The 18603-nt window shown below is 31.2% G+C and overlaps 2 protein-coding genes across 2 annotated transcripts; one reads left to right on the plus strand and one right to left on the minus strand.

The window, feature by feature from the left end:
* Positions 1 to 935: 935 nt before the first annotated feature.
* LOC130967678 (putative gamma-glutamylcyclotransferase At3g02910) lies at positions 936 to 1908 on the plus strand. The gene has a single exon (XM_057892646.1). It carries the CDS (start codon positions 1075 to 1077, stop codon positions 1687 to 1689), a length of 615 nt encoding a protein of 204 aa, XP_057748629.1. The 5' UTR covers positions 936 to 1074; the 3' UTR covers positions 1690 to 1908.
* Positions 1909 to 10938: 9030 nt separating this feature from the next.
* LOC130969816 (uncharacterized) lies at positions 10939 to 14129 on the minus strand. The gene is made up of 6 exons (XM_057895711.1): positions 13805 to 14129; positions 12890 to 12967; positions 12716 to 12791; positions 11745 to 11818; positions 11544 to 11614; positions 10939 to 11336 (listed from the first exon to the last, which is right to left on the minus strand). Exons 1-6 carry the CDS (start codon positions 13877 to 13879, stop codon positions 11294 to 11296), a joined length of 417 nt encoding a protein of 138 aa, XP_057751694.1. The 5' UTR covers positions 13880 to 14129; the 3' UTR covers positions 10939 to 11293.
* Positions 14130 to 18603: the final 4474 nt, after the last annotated feature.

An 18603-nucleotide genomic window follows, 5' to 3' on the forward strand; every position in this document is an offset into this window, starting at 1 on the left:
AGTAAATTTATTTTCATTTCAGAGTTATTACTTTGTAAAATATATTTAATCACTCAAATTTAAAAATATACATGGTAAAAAATAAGCAATATGCTAATTTTTTTCTCTTTATTCTATTTGTTATTATTAGTTTTATGAATACATTGTTTATTTTAATTTTTTAATTATTTATATATTATATGATAAAGATGAAATATTAAAAAAATTATTATTTTGTCCACTAAATTTATGTTATGAAATAGATTATGAAGGATATACGAAATCTAAAAAAAATTGGACATCAAATTCTAGTAACTTTTTGTATTTTTTTTATTAAAGAGTGCTTTGTAATATGTAATTTTTTAAGTTAAATAATAAGCATAAGAGTGTATATTAATTTAATTAATTTTGTTATAGAATACCAATTAATTATGTTACTATGACGTCTGTTATTTTGTTATTGAAAATGAATTGGTATTTAAATTGAGTACGTATTAATAGTTTTTTTATTGAAAGTGAATAAAATAAAAAAAATTGAGTACGTAGTAACGGTTTTTTTTATTAAAATTAGTTTTTAAGTTCTGTCGTGTCGTGGGATAAAGCCAGTGAGAACACGGGTAAAATAGGAAGAAAGAATTGGATACTAAAATTTCGTATCCCCATTATATATTGGTATAGATATTTTTTGAATTTGTCTCTTTATATATGTATTTAAAATATAATAATTAATTATTGTTAATAATAAATTGACAAATAATATATTAATACCTTATACTTTTCTTTTTAAATATTCACTCTCATATACTAATAGTTAAAAAAAAATTATTTTTTATTTTTTATTTTTTTTCTCTTCTTTAAAAACGGAGTAAAAGATAATATTTAAAGAATAACTAATGATTCTATTTTAAAAAATAAAACCAAAATGTTAGCATAGAAAACTCCCCTTTTCTGTGTCTAACCATATCAGAGCTTTATAAAGAGACGAGAGCCCTCCAACCATTCAATCCAAACCCCAAACCCATATGCCTCACTCCTCAACAAACGAATCTCGCTCTCATTCCCAATTTCTCTTCGTTTCTCTTTCATGATCCAAATATGGTAGCAGAAACCGTGCACCACCACAACCACGATGCCAACGATGGGAACAGAACCCTGATCTTCTCGTACGGAACCTTGAAGAGAGGCTTCTCCAACCACAACCTCCTCCAAGACCTAATCCGCACCGGCGACGCCTCCTTCATCGGCCTCTACAAGACATCGCACAGCTACCCCCTCGTCTGCGGGCCCTACAGAGTCCCCTTCCTCCTCAACCTCCCGGGCTCGGGCCACAAAGTCCATGGCGAGTTGTACTCCGTCTCGGCCCGCGGCCTGGCCCGTATGGACGAACTCGAAGGAACCACGCGCCACCACTACGAGCGGTTACCGATCAAGCTTCTTCCGGCCGAGGAAGGCGCTGACGAGAATGTAAACAACGAGGATCAGGTAAATTTGGAAGATGAGACGATGATGACGGAGGATGCGCCGGGCGTGCTAACGTGCGCAGAGGCGTATTTTGCGCATAGTAACTACGCCGTTGAGATGTGGAAGAAGAATGGGAAGAGAGGGTTACGGTGTTATACGAAGAAAGAGACCAAGGGATACGTCAAGCGCGGTGATCGGCCTCAGCATTTGACCTTCCTTGATCACATTCGCTTGTTCCTTTCTGAATGAATCTCTTTTTTTTTTCTCTTTTAATTGCGTTCCACACAAATATTTTTTTTATGTGGAAAATAAAAAAAATTTTCCCAAATTGTTGTTGTGTTAGTTTTTTTTTGGTGGTGTTTATATATAGCATTTGATGGGAAATAAAAAAAAATGTGGCTGAGATTGTTGTTGAAAAATGAAAAGAGTAGTGGGAATTTGGGATTCCCAGAATCTGTTTTGAGATGATGATGATGATGGCATGGTATCAATGCAAATTTTCGTTATTATATTTTGTTAAAGAGTTGAATATTGGACATGTTAAGTTTATTAAAGAATGATGGATGACGAGGATCTGTGTCTCATTGTGTAGCAGCTAGAGAGAAATATAATGAATCAATGGTCAAAGTTGGAAACTTCAATAATCAATACATTTACTAATTAGTAATTACTAGTGGGTTGTTACCTCAGCAGCCCGTCACTTACGCAAGAAAAATCAGGCTAACTATTCTTTCTTCTTTTTTTTCCTCAAAAATATTCAGATTGGACACTTTAGGGTGTGTTTGGAAAACTCGTTGGAAGGGAAGAAGCACGTTTAAATTTCTTGAAAGTTTCAACTTTTGGTTTGGCAAATTTTTTTCTCATACAAGAAGCAACTATTTTTAGTTTCTGCGTTTTCTAAACGGGCTTTTAGCCATAGATACTAACCTTTTATTTACTTTTTACTAACTTTATCTTTTGTATATGTTATTGTATTATTTATAAAATTCTTGTTATTTCTATTTATATGAGCTCTAATTTTCTATTATTTATTATTTTTATTTTTTTAACTATTTGTTTGACATTATACACTCTTATAATCGTGATTTTTATGTATTATATTTGTTATTATCTTTTTATAATATGATTTATTAATTCTATTAGGTAAAGTAAATTAAATAAAAAAATTAACTGTAAATAATAATAATAGTAAAAAATTATAACATACTAAAAAAAGAGTACTAAAAATACTAAAAATATATTATATAAAAAGATCATTAAAAACTTTTAGATTTGTTTCAATTATTTAATTTTTTTTTATTATTTTCAGTACTATCTTTTATAATTGTAATTCTCCTATACTATATTTTAGTGTAATTTTTTATAATATAGATTATGATTCCATTAAAAAAGATAAATTAAATAAAAAATTAATCATATATAATAATAAAATCATAAACGTTGGATTTCAAATTAATATTAAGAATAAGATTATTGAGAGTACTAGAATAAGAGTACGATGTAAAAAAATACTAAAGTAACATTTAATACTTAAAAAATGTAACATATTTGATTAAATATTCTTATATATATATATATATCTAAAATATATAATTTTTATTTTTATTTAAAAAAATATTTTGTCTATTTTTATATGTTATTTTTATTTTAGTAAGTAAATATTAATTTTATTATAAAATTAACTAATAAAATCTATTTAAATATCTAAATTAAAACAATAGGATAATATAAAAAAAAATCTAAGTTGATGTCCATTTTAGTAATTTTTTATCTAAAAGTGATTTTAAATGGTATAAGCCAAACAACATTTATTTTACTATAATCCATTTTGATACAAAAATTACCAAACATAAATCACTTTAACACAAACCTACTTTTGACCAAAATCAAGTTTACAAAATCAATTTTATGCAAACTCCCGTTTGCAAACTGTAATCCAAACACACACTTAGTCTCCAACTAAAATTAATTACTCAATTGGTCTTTAACAATTAATTCCGTCGGTTACTTAGATCCTGACAACTCTAATAAGGGACAAAATAGTCTTTGACAACTCTAATAAGGGACAAAATGGTCCCTGATTTCCTCTATTTAAAAACAACAATGTTCTCTCCCAATTTCTATCATATCTCGCATAACACTAACAGTCTAACAGTGTAACTTCAAACTACATAATGTACACTCTAAATTTAATGTTTACAAGAAAAAAATTCCTCAACTTGTTCTCAATCAATCCATACTCAGAAAACTAATGCCTATGTCTTTCAACTAGTTGTCTTCTTTGATGATGGATCCCATGAATCTACACAGTAAGTCTGATTTGTTAAGACTCGTTGTCATCGTTGCCATCTCCCTCCTCCTCTGTCCTAACATCTCCATGATCACATTATCCACCACTCCGATCATTTCCTTTAGCTTCTTCTTCGAACCAATGTTCAGTAATCGCTTCAGTTTTCATATGAGCGGCAACGGCGACATTGCTCGTTGTAATAGCTTGGATGCGAAGTCGAATCTATCTGCCAACTTGAACTCCGAGAAAGAAGGAATGAAGCACTCGGTGTCTATTTCAAATGAGAATTTGCATATGATGTTGAAGGAGAATCTTCTCATGATATCCTAATGTCTAACAATCTATATTGCTTGCCGGAGAATGGAGAAAGGCGTGCCTTTGGAATAGTTGTGGAACTTGGTCTTGAGAATGTCGTGGATATTGTCGGGGTTGGAGGTGATGTTATCAAAATCGTGGAAGTGGATGCTTTTGGTGGGTGAAGTATAGAGGAGGTGGATGTAACAGTCACAAAGATTTAGGAAGTGTGTGGTTCATGACATGTTGAGGTAGCTAGGTGCGACACATGTGACAATTACACCATGACTTAATCTTGGAGATAAAGGGGAGGAACGAAAAGATGGAAAAGAATGCTGTAAAGGTGAAGAAGGAGAGTATGAATGTTAGGGTTATGCGAGATATGATAAAAATTGGGAAAGAACAGTGCCGTTTTTAAATAAAGGGGTCATGATCATTTTGTCCCTTATTAGAGTTGTCAGAGATCATTTTGTCCCGTGTTAGAGTTTTCAGGGACCATTTTATCTTCCGTTTGAGTTGACGGAGTCAAAGACTTAAGTGACTGACGGAATTAATTATTAGAAACCAATCGAATAATTAATTTTAGTTGAAGACTAAAATATCTAATTTAAAATTTTTTAAAAACCAAAATAGATATATATTCTTTTTTTTTTCTTTACAAAAAATACTATGCAACTATATAGCTCGTTGGCAAAACCAGGCAAACTATTCGGTGTAAATTTTTTTATATTTTTTATAAAAATTTAATTTTAATATACACACAACATAATATATAAAACGTTTTACATTATTTTTTAATTATATTTAATTTTTAAATAACTATTTATTATGATTAAAATAAAAAATAATTATTTTTATTAATATAATATTATATTACATTAAAATTGAATTCTTTTATACTATAAACAAATTAATTTTTAATTTTATTTTTTGCAATCGTTTTTAGAATTTACTTGTGATGTCAACATAAAAGAGTTTTAGATTAACTTGAATTAATTGAATAATTAATTTATGTATATATTTAAATAAGTATTGAGAGATCAAATTTTATTTTGTGCATGTAAGTATGTAACAATTTATTAATATGAGATCAAAATTAAAACTCTTATTAGTTACGAGATCCAATAAAACAAAATGCAGTGATAATAAATTTATTTAGAATTGGATCAAAATTAAAACTTTTTGAATATTGTTTTTTGGGGTGGATACAAAATTATCGCTGGAATACAGCGAAGATATATATCTTCAAGGGCATATCTTCAATATATATATAGCTCATTACTCACTCGTAAGCTTGTTGCTTTCAGCAGAAAAGAAGAGAGTAGAAAATACAACTGGATACGCAAGAGTGTTGTTTGCTTGTTCGTTGTATTGTTTATACACTAGTGTTTCAATTATTTTAATCGTGGATTTCAATTATAAAAAATATATCTAAATATATAATATATATTAATTAAGATTAATGGTTAAAATTATTGAAATATCGGTATAGATGCATTTAAAAAATTCTCTTTTACTTTATATTCTGCCTTAGACTGCAATCATCTTTTTAAGTATTTAATGATTGAATGCTTAAGCGTAAGTATAATGAATTGTTCAGCTTCCACGCAACAACTTTTTAAGCCTACTCATCTTCAAACTTAATAATTTACTTAGAATTATATTTTATAGGGGTAATGCTGATGCATTGTATCTTTGTATGCAATGCACATTCTCTCTGTTGAACTTAGTGAAAATTTTCACTCATTGTCTAATTTTATTATTTACCAAAAAAATTATTTTATAGCTATAATATACTTATAATTTGTCTCGTTTTCTACTTTTCTTGTGGATATAGTAATACTAATAAGTTGTTGATAGCATTACGTTATAACATTCGTGAATATAGCCCCCAAGGGCCGAGGCAGAGGAAGGACTTGCCGTCACATTTTACACGCAAGAATCAAACCCAAACAGCTTTGCATCTTCCATGCGTTTGATAAAGCCCCACTTCCCCCTTCTTTTCTAGATTCTGTTTTTAAAAACTAGTTGGTACAATGGTACCGAAGAATCAATGTCATATTAAAAAATCATTTATAATCCATTATCGGGCATAGAAATATATATTTGATATTTTATAAAAAGAATTTATTATACTACTGCAAATAATTTTAATTATTTATCTATTGCAGAATTGATTATTCTAATAGTTGATTATTTAGAAATGATACGTGTTTAGCAGGATTTTTTAGTTTATGTTTTAGTTTGTTTCGTTGTTAGGATTTGTAAGAAGATTTGACTTAGTTCTGACTTATTTAGTAGTATTTTTATAAAGTTTAAATTTAAATTAAATTTGATCTAATCCAATAAAAATCAAATCTTGATTTAAATTAAATTATCTTTAGAAATTTAAATTCAAATTAGATATTTAAAAAATTTGGCTCATTCTTAAGTTGATCTGATAAAAGCCTATTTAAAGATTTTTTTTTTAATTAAGAAGTGCTCAACATAATAAAGTGGATCTAATAGATCCATGAAACCAAGTAATTGTCAAAAATACAAACATTACTGAACCCGCAAAAGTGATATCAACCTCTTGTCATCTTCGGCATTACCATCAACAATCAAAGGAAGTATCACCAAGCCACTCATCAAAAAGCGTAAAGGACCTTTTGATGATTTCTACCACTCCTGAGCCATGATTATTGAAAACCCAATCATTCCTCTCTAGCCAAATTGCCCAAATTACAGCAAAGAACCCAACCAACCACCTCTTTCTCTCTATCTTTCTCTGTGCAGCATGCGTCCAGCTCTCAAAATGTTGCTTCAGTGTACTTGGGACGGTCCATGACCTTCCAAGGGCGAAAAGCCATGCGCTCCACATCTGCCAAGTAAGCTCGCAACCAATAAATAAATGAAAGACAGACTCAACAAACTTACAGCACAACGCACACATATTATCAAGCTAACAAATAACACCTATTTTGGATAGTCGTTCTTTAGTATTCACCATCTCAACCAAAACAAACCACGTAAACAGTTTCACCCTTTGCGGGACGAAGTCCCTCCAAACAGCACTAGTGAAGCTATAGCTAGTTATTGCCTCCGGGATGACCGCTTCCTGCATCACCTTTACAAAGGAGTTTGTGGAGAAAGTACCAGTTCTATCAAATTTCCAGACGACCCTATCTTCTCTCGCAGTCGTTAGTGTCATTGACAGTAAGATCTCATGGAGTTGGTTCAAGAGCTCCAGTTCCCATTGAAACAGCTGCCTCCTCCACTAGAAGCTCCATATCCACTCTAACTCATCCCAAAACCCGCAATCTCCTATAACAGAACCCTTAAGGTTTGAGACCGAGAACAGTCTTGGAAACATATCCTTCAACACCCCACCAGGTAGCCAGACATCCTCCCAAAAGCGGGTTGTTCTGCCATTTTCTACGTCCATTGATAGTCCTCTGATCATCTTATCCCTTATTTGTGCAAATTTTCCGCCAAAGACCCCCTTTCGAAGGTATAGGTTGACCCCACAGCATTTCAGATGGATTCATGCTATTACAAGAATACACTACTTTTTTCCATAAGGGGCAGTCCTCTTTCGAAAACTGCCACCACCATTTAAACAGAAGAGCTGTATTCCGAAGTACTGCATCTCCCACTTCCAACTCACCCGTCTTTTTAGGAGCCATCACTACCTCCCATCTCACTAGTGGCATACCATTTCTCCTGTCCTCTTTACTCCACAAGAACCGTCATTGTAAGGTGATCAACTTCTCCGCTACTGTCTTTGGCATCTTGTACAAGCTTAAATAGTATATAGGCAGACTGTTAAGAACCGATTTTATGAGAACCAGCTTACCCGCTTTATTGAGGGTCTTTACTTTCCATAAACTTAGCTTTTCTTCCATCTTATCAATCATTGGTTTTCATGTCTTCACTAGCCTCGGATTCGCTCCCAAGGATATGCCAAGATACCGAATAGGAAGGGAAGCCTCCTTACACCCCAGCAAATGACACATCCTCTGCGCCCAATGTTGCTCACAATTAACCGGAATGAAACTGGACTTCTCGAAATTAATGCTCAACCCAGACATCAGCTCAAAACAGCGCAGAAGGCGCTTGTAATTATGTACGGTCTCGTCCTCCGGAGGGCAGAATAGTATAGTGTCATCTGCAAACTGTAAGTGCGATAATTCAATGTGATCTCGTCCAACCAAGAGTGGAGATATGCACCCATTCCTTACCACCTCCCCAATCATCCTATGAAGCACATCAACAACAAGTACAAATAGAAAGGGAGACAAAGGATCACCTTGCCGTAGATCCCTTTCCATTTTGAAAGGCTTAGTTGGAGCTCCATTAATTAGAACTGACATAGACGCAGAACATACACACTCCATAATCCAGTCCCGCCACCTATGTCCAAATCCCATCTTCTGCAGCACTATATCCACAAAGCTCCATTTGACCCGATCATACACTTTTTGAAAATCCAGTTTAATTATCGGTGAGATCCTTTTTCTTGACTTCAGCCACTGTACAGTTTCGCATGCTATCAAAGCCCCGTTATGGATTTTCCTGCCCTGCACAAAAGCGCTCTGCGTCTCCCCCACTAGTCCTGGCATCACCTGCCGCATCCTCCGAACCAACACCTTAGATATGACATTATATACACAGCCCACCATACTAATTGGCCGAAGGTCTTTTATTTCTGTAGCTCCAACGAATTTCAGTGCCAACGCCACCCAGGTAACGTTCGAACTCTTAGGTAGCACAGCTGAATGGAAGAACCCAAGCACTGTCTTCGTGAATTCCCTCCCAACTTCCACCCAACATTTCTTTAGAAAATTTATATTATACCCATCACTTCTTGGTGCTTTCGATGACTCACAATCCCACACTACTAATTTTATTTCTTCAGCAGTCGGCATCAATTCTAGCTCCGCTGCCTCCTCCCCAGTTATTCGTCTAACCAGGCCATCCCGAAACCCTATTATTGCTGATGTCTCTTGATGGTACAAGTCCTTATAGAAATCTCTTATAGCCACCTAGATCTGGCATTGATTCCGCACTAGTCTTCCATGGAGTCTTAAAGCATCAATCCGATTGTTCTTCCTCCGAGTCGAGGCAATATTGTGGAAGTATCTAGTGTTTCTATTTAAAGACTCCTTTGTTATTCTTTTTGAATTAATTTTTATGAACGAAAATTTTTGTAAGTTTCTTTAAAAAATTTGGATATGAACAGAAAAGATAAAATAAAATTTCCTTGACTATTGTATCAAAAAATCAAATTGAGGTAAAGAAATCTTTTTTTTTTATCTTATTCTAAAGTCCGTTCTGTATCAAATAAAATAGATATATAATAACTAATTTTTAGGTACATAAAATATTTATGTGTAGATAAAAAATAAACATGTTACGCAAGAAAAGTTCTTTACCGTGGTCCTTACTACAGGCTTCAACATTTCACAATGAAAAAAACTCTTTCAAAGTGAAAAAATTTAGTTACGTATGAACTCTACTATTATAATTTCATGATAATTTAATACTCATTTTTTCACTTTGTAGATCCTCTCACTTTACAAAAATATGTTAGTGTTAGTAAATATCATAACAGAGGAATCTTGACAAATGACAACGATCATTAATATTAATTTTTTATTAGTATTTTACCGGTGAATATCTGAGACAGGCCAAAAGCCACATTTGAACAATATTTCTCATAATGGCCCTTGAAACTAATCAAACTGATGCCTATTGGTTAGATTGTGCTGTCATTGAATTGAGAAATTGAGAAATCTTATTCTCATAATTGTAATTCAATTTTAAGTTTCCATAATGTAATACATGTATGATGTAATGCAATTTTTACGGACCCAATCTCTTTTATATCGAGAAAGAATCGGCGAAAAAGTTAAAAGGGTCCTACGTAGAATTGTTTTGTAGTACATGTATATCCATGAAGCACAGGTGCGGATAACACAAGTGATAATACTAGACCAAAAAAAAAAAATTCGTAAGTAATAATACATTGAAGAAAACACAAGAGACAGTGATTTTTGATGATAAGCTTTCAATGAGGCAGAAACTAGGCTGTTTTAAATTGAATGGTTGCACTTTCTGACAAAATTGTGGATTTAAGAAAGTGAAAAAAACTAGAAATTATGGGTAGTTGGAGCTTTTGAAGTGTACTATCCAGCCACTACTTCCTCAACTAATTTATCTTAAGAAAATGCTGGGGCAGAAATTTTTTAACATAAAATTTTGTTTGATCCTAACTTTTGGACTAAGTATTAATTTAGTCTCTAATATTTAAATATCTTAAAACACCATTGAATTTAATATGAATAATTAGCATAATAAAAACTAATATCATTTAATTTCAATACGTAGATAAAATCGACCGATCAACTATTACTAATGTAAAACTTTTCCTTTTGATACTCAAACATTGGTGATTACATACTACGATCTAAGATGTTGTATGACAAAAAACAAAAAATAAAGAATTGTGACAAAAAATTTTGATTATATTTTTCTTACACAAGAATAAAAAGATATAACCTAACTAATAATATTGTTCACATCCACTTCACTCACTTTGTTTATCACTTCGTTAATTATTCGTGTCAAATTTAACAATAAGACAACAATAAACCCGATTAAAACTTTTTGAGTAAACAATATAACGTTTAAAATATTAAAAACCAAATTAGAATTTGATCCGAACGTTGAGGATCATAATAGTTCTTTACCCTTTCTTAACATATAATTGATGTTCAAATCCATCCATTAGATGCTAGTATAATTTTACACTACTAATGCGTTAAAATCAAACTACTAAATTTTTTAGGTAAAGATAACATAACAATATAAGGTTAAAAACCTAAAGGGAAAATGCATGAAATATACGTTGTACAAGGACATAGAGCTGAGACAGTTCTAACTTCTAAACGTATATTTGGAAGTATTAGTCATACATTCAATCGGACCATGATGTTTATGTATTTCAACTCATCTTTTGGTACTCTCAATTATGGTCTTATGGAGGTCCAAGGTTCATATTTCAGTAAAATTGGCTGGGATGGAACTTAAGGGCAGGGATTACCCCAAATAGAGTATCCTCTCTAGTTGCCAAAGAGAAAAGGCATATTAAGGTATCCTCATTCATAAATCATAATTCTGTTCTTCTGGTCTAACTTCTCAAATGAATTTGAAGGGACATGCCCTATTGCAGTGTTCATATCAAGAGAACATAGAATATGTATAACAACAGAAAGGACAGACCTTTTACTCATCTAAGGAATCAATACTTTCAATCAAATGTGGCGACCTGCAATATAAACTTGTAGGATTTAGTGTTGAACAACAAATAAAAGGACTGATTTACTGAAAATAAATCTGCTCAATTGAAAACAGAGACATGATTTTTAGTGTGCTTTTTAATCAAGCACTGAATGCTTTTGCAATTCCTCTGAACGTAGTCGCTAATGAGGTGAAGAAAAGAGGGTCAGGGGAATGGAAAACTCGAAAGAATTACCATCTGTCTGTATGGTTGATGCCAAGTCCATTGCAGGTAAGAATCATGCCTTTAAATCTGGCAAGGTATTCCTGTAATGAGACACGTCTAACAAAGTTAAGTACAAAACAGCTGTTATCATCAAGAGAGTACACAGAACAATCATAGACAAGTCTAATTCAAAAACTACTAATGCCAAAAAAATATAGCCAAGATCCATACCTGCAAGCTATACTTTTCGATCTCACAGGCTCCGGTTAAATCATAGTCACAACGCTTGGCAGGATCACTCAACACTATCAAAAATTACAAAGAAATGTAGAAATACATGAGTACCATTTCATAACGCTGCTTTGTCTATTCTAAACCAAAACTGTGTGGAGGAAAAACGTACAACTCTGTCTACGCATGTAAAGGTAAGGGATTAAATTTGATCCGAAGTGTAACTTCAGTCCCATTAATCAGAAAGTAATTTTAAGAAGGACAACGCTTGCTCAAGTTCCTTATATACATTCCCTCCAGTTCTCAGATCAAATACTAACATGCTGATATTTATTTGAACTGAAAAATTCGAAGTGACGGTTGGACGGATGCATATGGTAAACTTGATCCAAGGTTTTCCCCCTATTTAATATAGGACAAATTTTGAGTTTGATAGTAACATTCAAGCTAACAATCTCGCAAAATTTCAGCTTTCATCTAATATCCAATTTCCTTTTTTTTTGGATAAAAGAATATCCACTTTCCTTTATAACATCAATCTATTTGTCACCATAAGGAAATATTTAAAATGTGATATTAGCCAGATCTCCAAAAAAGAAAAACAGTTTTGGGGATGGGTTTGAGTTCTGTTACAATCATGTATGAGATTTCCATCCCTCCTAAACAAATCTAGTTTCCCCTAAGTAGCCTCACATACTGTACACTAGTATATGGGGAAAAATATGAAATAGCTAAACAGTAATACAACAACTGGGAGCTGAAAGCCATAAAACCAACGAAGGTTAAACTTCCAATCAAAACTAATGAAGGACCGCAATCTTTGTTGTTACAATCAATTGTCCTTCACTAACAATCAGAATTTGCATATTATGATTGTGTTCAAGATGGTGAGGTATATAATCAATTTCCAGAAATGTTGATAAAGAGTATATTTATGAATCTTTCTTTTTCTCATTGCAATTAAGAATTACCATTGTAAGCTTCATTTATCTCTTGAAATTTTGCAGTAACTGTACTGTCACCTTTATGCTTGTCAGGATGCCATTTCTGTAAAATGGAGTAGAATCCATCCTACAAAGTAAGTCAAACTTGTAGAGGAAAAAATTTCGAAAGATCAAGTATCAAAAGAGCTAGAATATACTAACCAATGCAAGTCTTCGGTAATTTAATTTGATGTTTTCATCAGTTGCATCATAATCAACCTCCAACACTTTGTAATAATCCTTCAATTCAGTAAAAGTGTCACAACAAGAACACATAAAAGAACAGTTAATTACAAAATGTAGTTATAGACATCAAGTTATACATTTTCTACTCGTCGATTCACATTTTGCAATATGCAGTACTGATATAGAACTTTTAGATTATGGCAGTTTCAAATATCGCTAGCAACTATTTTAACAAATGAGCATTGCATGGTATGAACTAGAAGCTTCATCAAATTGTTGCAAAGTTACTCAAAACCATACATCGAGGTTCTGAAAATCAGGGAAAGAAAGATCCTACAAAATGGAGGTTTAACCACTCATGCTTACATATGTCACTACAACAATCAAGTTAATATGATTCAGTTAATCTGTAAACTCCATTCCTACACCTATCCAGATCAATCTTCAGCAACTAAGCTAACATCCACAACAATTTTCCAGAAACCTAATTGTTTAACTACTATTAAAAAGGGAATCACTCATTCATGAATTTTCACTTTCATCCTAGGAATCCTGAAATTAGTGCAGGTTAGCTCAATTTGACCATCCTTTTACCTAGTCCACTAAAGTGTGTTTTTCAAAAATCAGAAAACTGAATTAACTAATTAAGCTTGAACTCAATTCAAGTCACCAAAATCTCCCTGGAAACAAATAGAGCAAGCAACAAAAAAAAAAAATCGAAACTTGATAGCTAAAAACAAAACAGAAATTATAGAATTGAATTAAGCTAATAAAAAAATCTTCCTAAGAATCAAATAGAGCAACAACAAAATGGGAAGTTGAGGGTTGAGATTGAAGAGAAGAAAGTAAAATGTGAAGAGGAAAGGTTCCAATCATACAAAGATACAATACCCTTGGCTTGGTGGTGTTGTCAGCGGCGGCCATTTGCGACAGAAATGGGGTCAACACACGAAACTTCTTTTGCATAATTCATCGGAATCAGACAACAACCACAAAGATCCCAAAAAGGGAAAAAATAAATGGCGGCACGATGAAGAAGCGAAAGAATGGTTCAACCGAGCTGGAAGATGCGTGAGATTAAAAAAATAAAAAATAAAAAATAGTAGTAATTGTTGCAGATAGAAACGAAGCAAAAACTGAGAAGGTTAGGGATTTGATTTGTGTGGTGGAGTTTTTGATTGGGAAAAGATAGAACAATGTGGCTTTCCTATGCCACCGTGGGAATTTGGATCTCTTGTCTGGGTTGTTTTTTTAAATCTTTTTTATTTATTTTACATTTATCTTTTGTCCTAAATTAAAAAAAAATGAAATTGTTTTGTTGAAAAGAGATTTAGTTTTTTTTTTTAATGTATGAAAATTTTGAGAATTACAGGAGTGATTGTGTTTAGGGATGATAATGTGGGAGAAACTATGGGGAAACAATGCTAATTGTGAACGTGAACAATTCATTAAAAAAAGTAAAATTAAAAATAAAAATTAGATTATTAATTAATATTTAATTTTAAATTTTAAAATTTGAAAAAATTAAGATTAGTATTTAAATTCATTCACACTACATACGGTTATTTCTAATCTCACGATAATCTCCAATACGCATCTAAAACTCGTCGTCATCTTCTCCAATTTTCACCTCGTGCCGCTGCGCTCTCCGCCGGCCATCCCGACGCCGCCGTAGCCTCTCGCCTCCATTTTCGCCGATCAGTCCGACGCACCTCGTCATCCGAAGTTCAGCCAAATGCTGCTACCGCTGTTTTCGAGCCACTCTCTCCTGACCACGGTGTTGCGGTGTTGCACAACCCTCTCGTGGAGTTGCTGCTGCATCGTGCCGGTTTGTTGTTCTAAGACGCTATAATTTCCGGTAAAAATCGCTGGAAAGTGAAGCATCGATGGAGCCATCAATCTGTTCATCCCATTGTCCAGGTTGCCGCTGTCGGACATAAAATGGTAACATTCCAGCTTTTTCTCAAGTAATCTTTCTTATTTGTTTCTCATTCTCCTAACCCTTCCATACATTTTATGTTTTCATTTAGCTGGCGATTGGAAAAACATGGTAACATGTATGTACATGACATACAGAAAGCTGTGAAATAAGACAATATTTAAACTTTAAAGGCATAAAGAATGCGAGTCACCTGGTTCATATGGAGAGATTCTGTGCATTCAATATCTCTCAACCATTTAATATTAATTCAATGACCAGTTTAAGATGTTTATTTTAGTAAGTATGCGGATGGTTATTTTAGTTGTTATGTGGATGATTATTTTGATTATATTGTGTTTAGTTATATATAATTAAAATAGATTACATGTTCAACTTATTAGATATGCGAATGATTATTTTTACAAGACAGTGTGTGGGGGGTGATAGGCAGTTGGGAAAGAAGAGGAGTATTAATAGGGATGTTCATGAATCGGATCCGATCCGCATATCTGCGGTGTTTATCCGAATCCGATCCGAAAATTACGGATATGGATCCGATCCGCAAGGTTATCGGATCGGATCAGATCAGATCCGCACACTAACCGGATCGAATTGTGGATTTTATGTAGTTATCCACATATCCGATCTGCATATCCGCGTATCCACAAAAATAAATAAATAAATATTATTTTTATGTTTTATTTCAACTAATAATTATCATATATGTTGTATTATTTTAATTTATTATTTAAAAAAAGTATGTTTAATATTATTTTAAGAGTAAACATATTTTAAAAAAGAAAAAAAATAAATTTTATTGATATTTTTTAAATAAAAATAAGCATTTAAATTTTTTTTGTTATTTTGCGGATATATCTAATATTCGACGGATCTAAACTAAAAAAACTTCGGATATTGAATATAATTCGATCCGATCGATCTGCATTCACCCCTAGGTATTAAAGTGAAATGCTTTGATAAATTAGGATTTAGAATGGTTTTTTTTTTTGAATAATTGAGTGAATTTTTTTATTTGGACAATTTGTGGAGTATTTTTTATTTTTTATATGTATTTGGACTAAATTTATAACGCATTGTTCACATTGTTTAAATTTCGCATTATCTTTTTAGTAGAATTGAATAATATAAGAAGGAAAAATTCCATAATTTCATCTCACGTTTAATCCCATTTTGATATTTCTTTTCATTTTCATCTCCATCTTCTTTCAAAAAATACATTTTTTTTAATTGATATAACAATGTATAACTTTTTATTATATATTTTTTGGTGATGATGCACAAACATTTTTAATAAGTTCAATCAAATTAATATAAGTTCATCAAAGATAAAAAAAAAGATAAAAAAAGAAAAAAAAAAGAGAAAAAAAGACGACGCAATGGTAGAAGAAAAAAAAAATAAGAAGGAAGAAGAGGCAATGTTAGACAACGATAATGAAAAAAAAAAGTGCACAAAAAAAAAAAAGACAATGAAAGAGAAGAAAGAAAAAGCCAACAACTCATATACACTTATAAAGAAGAAATGCACGGCGACTTAATTAGAGACTTAGTTTAAAAGGCGTTTGAATGTCTAACTACATTCTTTAAGTAAGAATATAAGATAAAAAAAACACAAATAAAAAAACATTAAATGATAAAAAAGTTACACTTAACAATATCAATAAAAGAAAAAAAAGCCGTCCTTACTCTTATTCTCATATAGAAAAAGCGTTTCTTGCATTTTAATATATGTAATAGAAATTACATTAAAATATTTCTATAAATTTCCACCTTTATGATTATCATCGTCAACTCTACTTATGTTTTTAATTACTCTAAACCATTTATTTACTTGTTTCTAAAAAATAAAACTCAATTTTATTATTATGCAACTATAAATTAACGTTGCTAATAGAACTAATATTGGTTAAGTTCTTCAATAATGGAATAACATTACAAATAAATCTCTATACCTAAGAAAGTAAGAATTGGATAAACTTATGATAACTACTTTGTCTCTTTCATTTTGGTTTCCCATGGTATCCCCTTACTGTATGCATAAGACAGAATTCGAATCTCGACACTTATTTAAGCGGACTAATGAGCTAACCACTAGACCAACTCAACTTAATTCATTTTGGTTTGTTATAGTTTCTCTCATTAATCAATTTAGATCTATACTACAATGAATCCCAATTACCAATTAGTTGGGTGGTTGGCCCAACTCAGAATCCATCCCTACTACAAATTCAGCCTTTTTTTTCTTCTTTTAAATTATTGATCGTGCACTTGTACGCTTATTTTAGGAAAGTATTTAATATTTTTAGTAAGTTAGCCCAACTGAAAATCCATCCCTACCTAGGGCCGAAAAAAAATTCCCTACTACATATTGAATATTATTAAAAAAACTTGTTTTTTCAATCTTAAAAAAAATATTTCCCCCTTTTTTTAAGTAGGAATTAAATAGTACTTAATATTTTTACTTGAATGATTTAAATAATAATGAAAGTAATAATAATTTGGTTTTAATATAAACGAAAAATGGCAAATAGAGACTACAAAAAAAGAATGGTTATATCTAGTAAAGTGGTGTATCTGGAAAGGCTATTTTAAAATAAAAAAAGAGTAAAATTAAATAAGCAATGTGAAGATGACCTCTTGCTACAAACTTATTTATAATTTATAAATATAACTAATCAAATAGATCCGGACAAAATAAAAAAAGGAAGAATCAACTAATTGGTTATTTACATTTCTAAGTTTTTTAAACGTTATTTCTCAAATATTTTATGAATTATTAGTATATTATTCAACATTTTTTTTAATTTCTTACATTAATCATATATACAAGCATTCAAATTAAGTGCTTGTTTGGACGCCATTATTTTGATAAAAAAATATATTTTTTTATTGAAAAAAGATCTTTAGCATATTTGACAAATTTCTAATAGTAAAAATAAAAGTATTAGAAAAATTTAAAAAAATATCTTTTTTGACAAGTCTTTTTTTAAAAGATCTTTTTTCTTAAAAAAAGATATTTTCATATAATAAATAAATAAAAGAATATTTTTATATTGTTATACTCATACATAATTGATAAATAATTTTTTTTATGAGATATCCAAACATAAAATTACTTTTATTTTTTTATAAATTTTAAAAAAAAAATAAAAAAAGGATTTTTTTAGGAGTTGATAGCTTTCCACAATCATACTTTTTCCATGAGAAAAGGGAACACAATCAACTCCACAAAATTAACCCACTGCTTGCGTCACAACTAATTAAACTACCCTAACTAACCGCTGCACATGTTAGTTATGTATTGATTGCATGGTGGATGCTTTGATAAAAATGAAGCAAAAATTACTTTTCATAAAGTAATATAGTTGAACAAGAGCATATTATTGGTTTCAAGGATTGTTGGATAGAGAAATGTAGACTTTAGTCCTATGTTAATTATTATCTCCATTAATTAATGGCTATCAACCTTCGTTATAGGCTTATAAAATATACGACCAAAAAAATATACGAACAAAGATAATACATATAATTTTTATTTCAACGAGAATTTATTTCTGTATATTTATTATAAAAAATTATATGTTTTATTTTTGTTCGTATACTTTTTATTTTTAGCATTAAAAATAAAAATATAAAAAATATAAATTTTAGTTTTTAATATATTTATTAAAATAAAAATATAAATTTTTTTATTATAATAAAATTTTTATTTTAATCCATATATATTTACTATGTATGTAAATTCTGTGCA

Source organism: Arachis stenosperma, chromosome 3 (genome assembly GCF_014773155.1).
Source record: "Arachis stenosperma cultivar V10309 chromosome 3, arast.V10309.gnm1.PFL2, whole genome shotgun sequence".
Classification (NCBI taxonomy): domain Eukaryota; kingdom Viridiplantae; phylum Streptophyta; class Magnoliopsida; order Fabales; family Fabaceae; genus Arachis; species Arachis stenosperma.

What these genes read in the sequence shown, in the direction of transcription:
- LOC130967678 (XM_057892646.1), top strand. Translation starts at nt 1,075, where the DNA reads ATGGTAGCAGAAACCGTGCACCACCACAACCACGATGCCAACGATGGG.
- LOC130969816 (XM_057895711.1), bottom strand. Translation starts at nt 13,879, where the DNA reads ATGCAAAAGAAGTTTCGTGTGTTGACCCCATTTCTGTCGCAAATGGCC. An exon ending in GATAAATGAAGCTTACAATG is followed by an intron (nt 11,819 to 12,715) that starts GTAATTCTTAAT and finishes AATTTTTGATAG; the next exon opens with TGTTGAGTGATCCTGCCAAG. An exon ending in ATCAACCATACAGACAGATG is followed by an intron (nt 11,337 to 11,543) that starts GTAATTCTTTCG and finishes TTTATATTGCAG; the next exon opens with GTCGCCACATTTGATTGAAA.